Raw genomic sequence first — 14,091 nt, 5'->3', positions numbered from 1 at the left:
TTGATCAATTTGGATGTAAAATAACTCCTAAACCCATACTTTGTTTTATAGGTCAATAATATGACGTTGCAATAAGTTAGAATAAGAATAGTTCATTTCATGGTGTCTTTAAATTGTTATTGGTATTTACCTTGAATAAAAAATGCATAGCGCAAAGAATAAGAGTCAAGAATAAATTATGCAAATACAATTAGAAATAGGAAACAACATAAAGTATAGAGTACTTTTCTGCAGATCTCATGTTACTCAAAACAAATGTGTCCATATGTCACCATAGTGAAAGCAGGGTCTCTAGCTTGGTTGTGTTCTGAGCTCCTATGCAGCGGTGAATGAGAGAGCAGCACCTTGCCCTGGGGTTCAGAACCTCTTAATGCCTATCCCCCACAACATGCTCCTCCTAGATGGAACTGCTGTGACACCAAAGCGCTGTAGCTTCTGCCACAGTTGGTATGAACATTAATATCTCTCAGCTGAATGATCTGGTAGTCATATTTACAGTTGTTTTAAGCCCTGCGAGTACAACTGTAATCTCCCGCGGTATATGTTAAGGAAGAGTATATGAATGAAAAATACCCCCGAAATGTTTTTGGATAAATCAGTGATATTGAAATAGGCAGCAACGATCAAGAGCTTGAAACAATGGTCATCAGACATCGTTTTCTATGTTTTAATCCCTATCGAAATATTATACGTGCTTATTTGTTGCCCATGCTTTAAGCATTGTGCAATTAGTTACAGAAGATCATCAATATATGGCAAATAGGCCTCTTCAAATTATATTCATGTACATACTTAAAATATGTTTAATTGCTAAATGTACCGTAGTTTGAACCCAATTTTTCGTTAACAGTTAAATTGAAAAACAATGTTTATGAATCATTTTGAAGAATCATATTTCTTCAATGAAGAAATTTCCACTATGAAAAACAAAAATACCATTACGATGTGTTATCCAATGTGCTTATCCTCATTAAACTCACCGGCCGTATGCTCTCCAGCTCCTGGCAGATCTGGAGAACAACAAGATGTTCTCAGATGACCTGGAGTGCCAGAAGCTGTTGATGGAGGCCATGAAGTACCACCTGCTGCCTGAGCGGCGGCCGATGTTCCAGAGCCCACGCACCAAGCCCAGGAAGTCCACCGTGGGGGCGCTCTACGCTGTGGGGGGCATGGACGCCTCCAAAGGTAACGATGAGCCAGCGCCTCGTTAACCTGAGGGTATTATTCCAGTACCGACAGAGAATAAGGGCTGTGGCCGCTGTACGAAGCTAACAAGTTGAACTGAACTGTTTACTGCAGCGATTGATTTGATTGACATTCTTTTTATTTAGTAAGTTTATCTGCACGGGTATATCCGATCTTTGTCCCTATCTTCTGCCTTTACTTTACATTTCACTTTCAATGATTGTTTAACTTTATAGTCTGTTAATGTCTGTCTTTAAATGTTTAAATGTCTTCCCGCCTGTAGAGCGCTCTGAAGGGCCTTTGTTTTTGATAGCTGCTGAAAGACCCTCGCATTGCTTCATGAGCCTCCCATCATCCACACTATTGAAACTAACAGAACCATAACCCTGGTACTGATCCCCCGCCCCAGGCTCCACCACCATAGAGAAGTACGACCTGCGCACCAACACGTGGATCCAGGTGGGCACCATGAATGGCCGGCGGCTACAGTTCGGCGTGGCGGTGATCGACAACAAGCTGTACGTGGTAGGGGGGCGGGACGGCTTGAAGACCTCCAACATGGCCGAGTGCTACAACCCCGTCAGCAAGGTGTGGTCCGCCATGCCCCCCATGTCCACGCACCGCCACGGCCTTGGTGAGCACGCCCCCTCACTCTCATTATGTTAACCCTATCCCTAACCCTATTTCACAAACTGTTTTTACCTTTGGCAGCGCTACAGACTCACTGCAGTTGATAAACCAGTTGTACAAAGTGAACTCCTTATTTATGAGGCATATACATTAAAAGACATTAGTAAGCTATTCATACTATGTTATGAATTATTCATAAGCTAATTAGATAGTAGTTAGTAAGATTTAGCTTCAGTTGATGATTTCAAAACTATTTTAAATGTTTTATTCATGCTTTATAAACACTTAATAATGCTGCATCTAAACATTTCACTTTAAGTCGATTTGGGCAATGCGTCTCTAGAATCCTATTGCCTCATGTTGCCCAGTGTCCCTCTCATGTTTTAGTGATTATTAAACGCATTGTGATAGCTTGTTTATTACATTTTAATGATGAACTGAAACTTTCAACAGATTTTCATTGTGCTTCATTAAAATGTTGCATTACGACAATCTGCCAATTATTGTTAGCCTACCTCCTGCTGTGCAGACAACACAGGGCTCATCTTTAGTCATGATATTCATTGGCATCAAATTAATGTTGGATAATTATAATATCCAACATTAATTAAAATGCTAACTGATGTTGTAGATATGTTAATTCATCCGTAAAGATTAGGGCGTTAGCACATAAAACATGATCGTTTTACTAATTATTAGGGGTCCGAGCAGCGAAGCTGCTTGATCCCCCATTGTTTCTGTAACGTTTTTTTCTTTTCCCTCAAATTCTGTAAAATTCATACTGCAGCCGTAAGTCGACAATTCTTGAAATCTTCCGGTAAGGTTATCAATAACCCCCACATTTGTGGTACTGCACCCAAAGGTGGCGCTATTGTACAAAAATCATGAATTGGGCTTATTTCTCCTCACCAGATTGACCTGGACTCAAAATCCTTTCATAATATTAATCTCTAGAATCAGATGCTTCTATAAAACATGATAAAAAGATATCACAGGCTACAAAAATAATCAAAAATTCATAAAAATTGCCACATAAAACCTTTAGACCAAGCCTCACAAAATTCATCAAACAGAATTTGTTTTATTTTGTTCCTTTGAGAAATATTGGCCAATAAAAATTGTCTTATGTGACCATTTAGTTATTTCATAAAAAAACATGACTATTATTAGGCGGATACCACTACCCCCCACTACCCATAAACCCAAATTGTGGCACTGCACCCAAAGGTGGCGCTATTTAAAAAAAATATGAACTAGCCTCATTTCTCCTTACCAGATTGACCTGGACTCAAAATTCTTTCATCATATTGATCTCTAAAATCAGATGCATCTTTTTCACCCCTGTCTTCTGTTCTACAAATGTTTACATTTCCCACAATTTCATAGAAAAGCCAAACGTCCACAGTCTCAACCCATTTTGCCCAAATGACCATTTTGTTATTGTATAGTATCTACCATACGGCTATCATTAGGTGGATACCATGAACAGTGCACATTTTCAGATCTACACTCTTTTAAGAAGGCCCTTAATTCTCTTGTGAAATGTGTGCTTGGAGTTTTCTTGATGTTGTGTGCTTATCAATAGACATTTTCACGATGTGAATGAGGCTTCATGCAGTTCAGGAATGTCAGCGGCTCAATGGGATAATGCGTTGTACTGGTGATCCTTAGGTTGTGTTTGAATACAAATTAGTGCATTATGAACAACCTGAACATGACATTCTGTCATTGCCACTCATTTAAGAAAGACAACATTGAACAGCACCTGAAATTCATCAGGCAATTATAATTCCGGCTCATTAGTTTCCAAGAATCTGACTGCCAAGACACAGTATGGCATTAAGGGCAACTTATTCGTTTACCATTTTTCCCTCATTATGAACTCTGTCATACTAATATTTCTTCCGTTAGTGTTTTTTTTAATTTCCCCAGAATTTCAAAGATTTGTCAGGTATTGGCTTTTAAGAAAGCCCTTAATTCATTTGAGAAATGTTTGCTTCGAGTTTTCGGATGTTGTGTGCTCATCAATAGACATTTTCACCATGTGAATGAGGCTACATTTCAGGTTTGTCAGTGGCTCAATGGGATAATGCTTTGTACTGGTGATCCTTAGTTTGAGAGTCCGAATCCCGATTTGACAATGTTGAACATGACATTCGGCCATTGCTCTGCATCCCAGTCACCTGAAAGCCGAGACAGAGTATGGCATTAAGGGGAACATCAACATCTTTCCTTCATAATTATATGTCATATTTATATATCTTCAATTAGTGTGTTCTTGACTTTTCATTTTGCTCGGACCCCGTTAATCACCGCTTGCGGTTATATTTATAGTTGTTATTCACAACTCATTAGTATAATGGACCAATATTTCCACTTCTAATTATCTGCTTTGGAATCCATCACTTGCAAAAATACAATTAATCAAATATCAACTGATGCAAGCATGATGAAACAGGATCAAACATGATCTTAGAAGCAGGCTATGAGATTATGATACATGTCTATTTATGTCAGACACATGATGATAAAGACCTGGATGATATGAAAACAGCCCACGAGGTTTCAAACTCACAGTTGGAGAGATGAAGGTTGCACTGTTGGCTTGCTGTGGAAAGAAATATCCTTTTGAAAAATACCTTTTGATACATTTTATTCATATTATTTTTTTTACCGTTTGCTCATATCAAAAGCTAGGTGGGTGCTCTGGCCTCACACCACCTGCACCCCACCACCACCCCCTCCGCTCTTCTACGCCTGATACTTCCCCTATCTGGAGCCTTTTGATTTACAGTTGAAACGTGACAGAGCGGGGAGATCTTGTCAACGTTAGGTAGAGCGCGTCAGCTCGCTCACCCGTCAAGATTACATCGTATGGATTAACCGCCGTTGTCTTTGATCCGTCTCACTCAGATATCGAGCCCACCCCAGCCTCGCTTCTCTGCTCCTCTCGCAGTGGCGATGGTGTTGCTGATGGTTTTGTGGCATTTGGAGAAGGAATAGGGTTGAACTTGTTGCTTGCTCTAATACCTACCTTCTTCTTTTTTGTGAGTCTAATTAGAGTGGCCTTAATTATACGGGACAACAATTTTTTCTCATTTGAGAGAACTGTTCTGTGAGCGGGTCGGTGTATAGATATTGTTCCAAACAAAGCCTCCATTTGGGTTGTGCTGGTTGAAAACCACTTTCCATTGTGACAGGGAAAACAACATATTTTTACATTCTTCCTGTTTGGCCGGTGGCGTTGGAAAGCGCTGGCGCCGTGACTCACTCAGGAAGCGAGAGCAGCTCAGGAACTGCCGCCTCCGGCGGAGTTCTCTCCAGGAACCCTTTCTGAAGAAAGACGTTACATTTTGTTGAAATTGTATTACGATTATTAGCATTAATATTATGGTGCATGGAATCAAATTGTGTTTGCGTTCAATGATTTTAATTTTCAACATCTTTGAGAGGTTTTTATAATAGCACAATAACTGTTAGTTCTGGAGGCCGTGTTTGCTGTGGCGATGATTTTCAAGGATTGAATGATTTTAATTGCTAACATCTTTCATAGGTTTTGCAATAGCACTATTAGGTCTGGAGACAATGTTTGCTGTAGCGCAGTGCTTTTACTATTGTTATGTGGCTAGACTTGCATTGTTCATCATCTGAATATTATCCACCATTTGCATAGTAACATGGCAACACTGGGGCCGAAGCACTTTCATTATCCTGAAATAATGAATAAGTGCTTCACTTGGGGGTACACATATTACTCACTTTGACCTCTGCATCCACCGCAAATAACCTATTTTGTAAATAATTGAACCAATTGAAATTGAAATACTAATTTGTGGCTGCACATATGGTGCACTAACACACATGGCAAACAGTCCAGGGTTGATTCTGACATGCGAGCCCATGCTACAACCTACCTCCCTCTCCCTCTTCCCTGTACTCTCTCTCCTCTCTCCAGAACAGGTAGAAAAGCATTGAAAACACTAAGGGAGGTTTTCCTACCTAGAGTCCTAGAGGCTCACTCCTTCTCTGTGATGGTGTGTGTCCTGCAGGCATCGCAGTGCTGGAGGGGCCCATGTATGCGGTGGGGGGCCACGATGGCTGGAGCTACCTGAACACGGTGGAGCGCTGGGACCCCCAGGCCCGACAGTGGAACTACGTGGCCAGCATGTCCACGCCCCGCAGCACCGTTGGGGTCACAGCGCTCAACGGGAAGTGAGTCTCTCTCTTCTGTCTTCTCTCTCTTGACGGTGTCAACAATTCCTCTTTGTCTTTCCAGCCTTTCTCTTCTCTCCTCGCTCGCCCTTCGGAGGCTCTCCCTACAGCTAGCTACAGCTAGCAAGATCATTATAGTAATGCACTGGAGGTCAGAGTAGAGACGGAGATTTTTCAAGCTTAAAGTATGGGACATCATACGTAATGATTGGCTTTTTTGGCTTTTTTATAAAAGGGATAATTAGTAATATGAAGAGCCGTTTGGGAGCCAAAAGAGCCGACTCTTGTTGGTGAGCTGATCCAAATGATCCGGCTCACTAAAAAAAGGCCGAAATTCCCATCTGGTCGCGCATTGACAGTAGCGTCGTCTTGTTGTTTAACTTCTTGTTGAGTCAAACTTTTTGTTTTAACTCACGGAAAGGGCTCGGTAAGTGTGGACTCAAACCCTCACGCTCTTTGGAATTCGTCATTGGGACAGCCCTAAAGCCTTAATAATTTTGCGCGAATGGCCATCAAAGTCTGTGAGTCCGTGAGTCCGGACATTGGGATTGGGCCAGAGAGAGAGAGAGTCCTGACGACGCAAATCTATGGTTCAGTGTTAGGAGATACTACTTAAGTCCCTGGAGTTATTTTGGCAACTGGGTCAAAAATAGACAAGAAAGATGTTTATTCCCCCCCCCTCCCACCCACGTCCCCCACCGCCTTCCTGCGGGCAAGCCTGCAGACAGACACAGACAGACAGATGGTCGGGAGGGGAGGGGGAGGAAAGAGGACGCTGTCAAGGAACACTGCAAAACATAAATGATACTAATAGTTGTTAGCAGTAAGGCAGGATCCTCTTACTGGAAACCATGACACTTGATTGATGATTGATGAATACTTAGAATTCCATAATGAAGCCATGTGCTTAATACACCTTGTGTACGTACAGTATGAAGACAAGGCCGCCTGTGTTCAGGCTGTAACCCGGGGGGGGGGGGGTTTCCAGGCTGTTCGCCGTGGGCGGTCGTGACGGCAGCTCCTGCCTGCGCTCCATGGAGTGCTTCGACCCGCACACCAACAAGTGGAGCATGTGCGCACCCATGGCCAAGAGGAGGGGCGGGGTGGGCGTGGCCACCTACAACAGCTTCCTGTACGCCGTGGGAGGACACGACGCCCCCGCCTCCACCCACTGCTCCCGTCTGTCTGACTGCGTAGAGAGGTCAGTACCCCGTCTGTCTGAGTGTCTGGAGAGGTCAGTACTGCTCCCGTCTGTCCGACTGCGTAGAGAGGTCAGTAGCCCGTCCGTCTGACTGTGTGGGGAGGTCAGTACAGCTCCCGTCTGTCCGACTGGGTGGAGTTGTCAGTACCCCGTCTGTCTGACTGCGTGAGGAGGTCATACTGCTCCCGTCTGTCTGACTGCTCCTGTCTGTCCGACTGTGTGGAGAGGTCAGTACTGCTCCCGTCTGTCTGAGTCTGATGACAATGAAAACCACGATGCATCATGGGATATAGCTGCATTAATGGAATTACGTAGTGCACTACATAGGGAACCAGATTCGTACAAAATACTTCCGTACTCAATACGCAATTGTGCCGCATAAATGATTGCGCTATATGAGTGAGGTAAGTGAACCAATGAACACAGGATAAATAGGGCTTAGAAAACTGACGCCTTTCGTTTTTGAATTTATGTAAGGCCTTTCTGCTCCTTTTGGCTGTTGGTATGTGTTATTCAGACTGGTATTCAAGAAGGAAACCAAAGCAAAAACTGAAACATAGAACAGCTAAACAATAATCTTATCTTTTTCATCGGCCTGTAATTGTTAAGTCAAATGTGATGAGGTCACGTTATCCGTAGACGGTTACATGGGGTGTTTTTCTTTTAACAGTATCTGGCCCCATCTGGTGGTCGAAGTAACGTCCTGCATTTGACAATCTGCGGCTAACTGCCTCGAATACCATTCCCTTTTAGAGTAGATGTTATGTTCTGTTTCACAGATGTCATCATATACATATATTATATATATATATATACATCTATACATACACATTTACATACATATCATTTGACCCTAACCTTGACATGCGTAGGATGAAATTGATACATATTTAATTCTGAATAAATGTTTTCTAAATGCAATTTTTTTTATGTGTTCCAGAATTAACACCCACTCAGAACCAGTGTACAATGTTTTCCAAACATAGTATCAGAGGTCATCCAAAAGCAGTGGTTAATAATTGAACCCAAGTTCAAAGCAGATCCGAATATATCTGCGTTAAAGACCTTGTACCCCCAACAAGGTTTAAAATCTGCTTATAAACAACGTTATTATCTCACAAGGTCAACAGTGTACCACAGGGCTGCTACTAACCATTGTTTCTAGATTGTGTTAGGGGATTAGGCTAACATTTACTGTTTCTAATTAATTAATTAGTAATTTAGCCGATAAAATATCAAAAATAGCAACAAACTCCCGCGACCAGACTGCATAGTGAGGTCTGAAATGTGCTTACTCCATCTGACAAGCAGCCAGATATAACTGAAGTATGATCGATGAACCAAACTTCTGAAGAATTAAGCTGAAGATTTGTTTGGTGTTTATGCATGACAAGTGACTTAAGTGATGAATGGATTATCAATAATGAGATACAAGACATTTTCTGTCCATCGACTGGTCGATTCATCGACTGTTGGTCGTGGCTCTGGAGCCTCCATGTGTTGACTTCTTGATTCCCCTCCAGGTACGACCCCAAGACGGACGTGTGGACCACGGTGGCGTCGCTCAGCGTGCCCCGTGATGCGGTGGGCGTGGGGTTGCTGGGGGACCGGCTGTACGCGGTGGGGGGGTACGACGGGCAGTCCTACCTCGGCACCGTGGAGTCCTACGACGCACAGAACAATGAGTGGGCTGAGGTTTGTCGGCCAATCACCATGCACACGATGGTCTGACGGCCAATCATCATGCTCATGATGGTCTGGCGACCAATCATCATGTCCATGATGGTCTGACGGCCAATCACCATGCTTTTGATGGTCTGATGGCCAATCACCCTGCTCATGATGGACGCTATTCTTAGTTCAACATGTATAATCACTTGTACTATCACTGCTGCATGTAGCTTACACTCAGGCGACTTATGCAATAAGTCTATATATATACATTATGATTTTATGACATTCAATATTTGTATTTATTCACAATAGGCTACGATAGACCTAATGAATCTCTAAATGCCAACCCATGCGTGTCACAAACACGCATGACCCAGACAACAACTATGACGCCCACAGCTCTGCAGGTATAAAATACTGAATAGGGTTATGATAAGTCACAAGCACTGCTCCACTTCCTTCTTCCCGAATGGCATTCAAAGTGAATATGTTGTAACTCGGCCTATAACCAACCTACCCAGCAATTCTTGTGCAAATTGAGCTCAACTTTTTGACCTATCCTGCTGACAGACACACAGACAGACAGACAGGAAGATAACCATACCTCTGAGGTTGAGGTCATCACAATAATATGGATGCAAAACATATTGTTTTGCTTTTCCTGTTTCAATCACAGCTACATATTTACATTGGAAGGTGGTGTTCACATACATTTATTAGACCACATGGTTTAGAAAGTAACATTTCAAAACTTGTCCTCATTGACTTGGTCCTTATTGTCCCCATCGACAACACAGAGTACAGCTCCAAACAATGGACCCTTTGCTGGGCCTCCTCCTCCTTTCACTGCCTGTGTTCTCATGTGCAGATGAAAGCCTCTAATCACGGCCCTTGTTGTTTACAGCTGGAACACTGTATTGCTATTGTTGTCTGTTGTTTTGTATCGTGTGTGTGCGTAATTAAGTGTGCGCGCATGTTTGTGTGTGTGTTGGGCGAGTTGTGTGGATCCCCTGGAGAACTCCTCCTGCTGGTGGTGGTGCAGGTGGTTAATCTCTCTCTCTCTCTCTCTCTCTCTCTCTCTCTCTCTCTCTCTCTCTCTCTCTCTCTCTCTCTCTCTGTCTCTCTCTCTCCCCCCCTCCCTCCCTCCCTCCTCTGCAGGAGGTACCCCTCAACATTGGCCGGGCGGGTGCCTGTGTGGTGGTGGTGAAGCTGCCCTGAGCGCTCTCTCTCGCTCTGTGCTGCTCTCCATCACCCGGGAAACCAAACACAGAGGGGAAAGAAAGAAAGAAAGAACGTGGACAAATGAGAAACCCACCCTGACTTTAGGTCCTCTTGAGAACCACATGTTTTCCACAGACTTTTTTTGGGAAGGGGGATGAGGATGATGAGGACACGGCGGCTCATACCAGCCCTTGTTTCTATCGTTACCCACAGAGACTTTGTTTTTTTCTCTCCCCTCGAGAAGATGGAATGCACTGCACATTCTTGACATTTTCAACCGATCAAGAATTTTTTAAACGCTTTGGCTTTGCTTTAGGGAACTTGTGCCAAGCATTTGTTGTGGTGTCCATTTGTTGTTGGTTGATTTCATGTCGAGTATGCATTCCAACAATGATACAGATTACAGTTGTTTTTTTTGGTGTATGCAAAAAAAACAGGAGAGGTTACCTACAACCCAACAGTAGCATAATGTCCCTGCTCTGCCACCAGCAATATTTTAGGGTTAAAAAACAAACAAGATCATTGTTGTTTTTAATAAAAAATAAAAAAACGAAAGTATAAACTACCGCACAGATTGTGTTTAACAGTTATTTCCTTAGTGGTTTTCTTCTAAATAAGGATTTCTCTGTTAAGGACAATGTTTATGAAGGGTCCACTGTGAATAAAGAGGGCCATATGAGTTTAGCAAATTCAACCTTGGTATTGTTGAGATAGTTTCCAGGAGAGGAGGAGGGCTTTTGCGATGTTCAACTCTCTGCTGAATAATGGGCTATTGGAATCATTGTTTTTTTTGCCTTAATGTTGTTTTTATTGATCCTGTAGTGGAGGAACACCAAAGTCAATTGCTTGTCATTGAGGTCTTCTTTCACATTAAATGAGACGTTTACAAAATTGTAAAAAAATATTCTCGAACTATATCATATTGATATTTCACATAACAGTGTACAGGCATCTGACGACTTGCTAAAACTGCATCTCTGTTCGCTAGACGTATGCCTAAAAAACCAGCGCAGTCAGTGACTCAACCTTGTTCTTAAGCTTTGGGCATGCTAGCCAATCGAATGTTTTCATTTGAACTGTGCAATGTTAAAGCTTTGTGTTTAAAAATACAGACAATTATATGCCCTGTTGCTTTTCAAAGCATCCAATGGCTTCTGGGTACTGCAGGAACCTCTCTTTGATTCCTCCTCAGCTACCTATACAGGAGGCGCCAAAGCAAACATGTATTTTAAAAACATTTTAAAGGTGATTTTACACTTCAATGCAGAACAATAAGACAGCTTTTTCCAATTTGGTTTAGTAGTTCATGACACTGGTTGGAATGTCTTTTTTAATTTGTTAATAGTTTTTTGCAGTTCTTTAAGATGAATATAATAAAACCAATCGTAAAGAAACTCTTTGTAACAAGAATTCTAACATGACTCTGAGGCCAAATATTGCTTTTTGATGTTTTTATCATCATTTTGTACAGCATGCAGAACTACCAAATAAATAACTTCATTGTATACCTTATATTACTTGTGTGTCTCTAATCACAACCACACACACACACACACACACACACACACACACACACACACACACACACACACACACACACACACACACACACACACACACACACACACACACACATACGCAAACACACACTCACCCTCTGCTGGGACAGCTTAGGTCCGCCTTCACAGCTGCTGTTTCAATCCTCCAATGAGGGTGGTGTGTCTGGAACATCCCTCCTCTGCCAAACTGCCAGGGGTGACCCTATACCAGGGCCCTACCCTAGTTCCAGACAGCTGCTCTCTCAGTGCCTCCAGACCACAGGTCTCTCCATCGCGGCAAGGTGGATCAAAGGAGACTCAGTAACACATGCAGTAACACATACACGTACGCATGCAATGAGGCAAGAAACCCCCCCACACACACATACACACACACACACACAAACACAAAATCTCACAGAGAGCCGGCAGAAAACAAACCCGCAGTAAGATCACTGTGTATGTGGGCATAACAAGGGGCTTTCCTCACAGAGACTGCTACAGGGACATTGCATTCAGCAGGCACACTGGGTTGATGCTGTGCTAGTGCATTGCAACAAAGAAAAGCAAGTTTGTTCTGCAAAATTGTATCACTTGTTCTGATGACCAGATTATATAGACAGAGTCCAAGCAATAGCTGCATTCATCAATTGCATTGTTAACCAGAAGACCAATTAGCAGGGAATCTCTGCTTTTTGAGCAGATTCCCCATTGTATCTCATCTGTACGAGGGGGAGACCGGCCTAGCAGGCATAGATCTAAGTGACCAGCAAATAATGGGCTATGTTTCGGTTTTTTGATGCAATTTAGATAGAGATCCAGTTTGAATAGAATACAATAAAAGATGACCCAAGGCCAGGCTACTGAGGCATGCAAGTTTTTACTCATGTAAACAAGAGCCCTGCAGTGAACGATCTCCCTTCCAGACAATCTTTAACAAGCCTACACCGACCAACAGAGAAATGTCTGAACAAGAAAATAAAGAATGCTGTTTCTGTAAGCGAATGGTGACTTTGAATGTATATTAACCCACACAATTGTACTCCTATAAATTAAGGTTAGATTGTAGGTTGGTTTATTAGTGTTTGTTATTAAGGCTTAAGTGTTTCCTCACGCGTTACATTTAAATGAACTCTGGGAAATTAATTAGGCTAGTCATTATTAATAGTTAAAATGCTTCTCTCCGTGAACCTTCTCCAGGCCTCTGCGTTTTATCACTTATAATAAAACTTTCAAAATCTAAATGAACTAGAACCAGTATTAACCGCCTCTATAAAAACGATTCTTTGTTGAAATTCAAAACCTTTTCCAAACTTCACTTCTAGTCATTTTCAAACTTGGACAACATAGGAATTCCGTTGTGGTTAATTTATTGCAATTTTGATTTATTTTTCTATTTCGACACAGAAATATTACCTAAATAAGGCATGATAAACGTTGCATTGGAGTTTAGCTGAATTAACCCACGCAAGCATGTAAAGTCAAAGATATCAGACTGCGTTGCCCATGTTCACTGAAATACAGCCATCAACATGTTTGACCCCTAGGCATGTAACATGTTGATGCGGTGGATGTAACACTGTAACACTGACGCGGCATGTAACACTGACGCGGTGGATGTGATCGTCTTCATCTTACCAAGAGAGGGCGCTGTTTAACCGCAGGACACACAGAAGAAGCGACTGCTTCAGACGGGGAGATTCAAAGAACCCTACGACCAATAATGTTCATAATAAATGTCATCCTGCATTAGGAATGCCAAGGACAAAAACTTGAGCTAATAACCCTGCATAATTATTGAGACGCAATGATGAAACGTTAAGAAATTAGATGTTAATTTTTTTGTTTCTTTCAAGGTGGCGTCTTGCTGAGCTGTGAGGAAACGCTGCATAGACTGCAGTGCGAGCTTAACTCTATCTCGTGTTGATGGGGCTCTTTCCCTTCACTAAGAGTCCGGTTTTCAAAATAAAAAAGCATGCATTTCTATTTTTAAACATTACTCCTTCATTAGTCCTTCTTAGATGTGAGGCAGCAGCTGGTCCGAACAGTGTTGTTCATTGTTCTAACAGTGAAACACTGGGACGAGATGATGAGAGAAGAACGCAACACCAGGCCCGGTATTACAAACAGAATGGCATATTGGATGATGTTGCTCGTGAAACTGGAAAGCAAAGGGAAGGAAATATGCCACGCTTAGACCTGCCTGTAACGTGTTCTTTACTGTGCTGTTAAACCAATCGTAGCACAGAGGCCTACTCATATCTTAGATGTATTTCAATGTTTCTTGTCACTGTTCATCTAATTCTAGAAATAAACTTTATAATTCAACAAGCTTATACATGGTTTCTAGATGCCCAAAGATTGGACATCGAATATGCCTGTAACTATATTTGTCCATTAATTGAAAAAAAAAAAAAATAGAATACATAA

The 14,091-nt window shown here is 42.1% G+C and overlaps 1 protein-coding gene across 4 annotated transcripts in view; it reads left to right on the top strand.

Moving 5' to 3' along the window:
• The window catches only part of klhl4 (kelch-like family member 4), an 81,680-nt gene extending 70,045 nt beyond the window's left edge, over positions 1-11,635 (top strand). For all 4 annotated transcript variants that reach the window (XM_060063397.1, XM_060063396.1, XM_060063398.1 and 1 more), the window contains 6 exons: positions 999-1,185; positions 1,595-1,819; positions 5,865-6,027; positions 7,016-7,228; positions 8,752-8,923; positions 10,061-11,635. In XM_060063397.1, coding sequence (XP_059919380.1) covers positions 999-1,185; positions 1,595-1,819; positions 5,865-6,027; positions 7,016-7,228; positions 8,752-8,923; positions 10,061-10,120 — 1,020 coding nt within the window. In that variant the 3' untranslated portion in view covers positions 10,121-11,635. The remainder of the gene's footprint in view (positions 1-998; positions 1,186-1,594; positions 1,820-5,864; positions 6,028-7,015; positions 7,229-8,751; positions 8,924-10,060) is intronic.
• The last annotated feature ends 2,456 nt before the right edge of the window (positions 11,636-14,091 follow it).

Source organism: Gadus macrocephalus, chromosome 10, assembly GCF_031168955.1.
Source record: "Gadus macrocephalus chromosome 10, ASM3116895v1".
NCBI classification, from domain to species: Eukaryota; Metazoa; Chordata; class Actinopteri; order Gadiformes; family Gadidae; genus Gadus; species Gadus macrocephalus.
The sequence above is the reverse complement of the archived record's forward strand: the minus strand, read 5'-3'. Positions and strand labels throughout refer to the sequence as shown.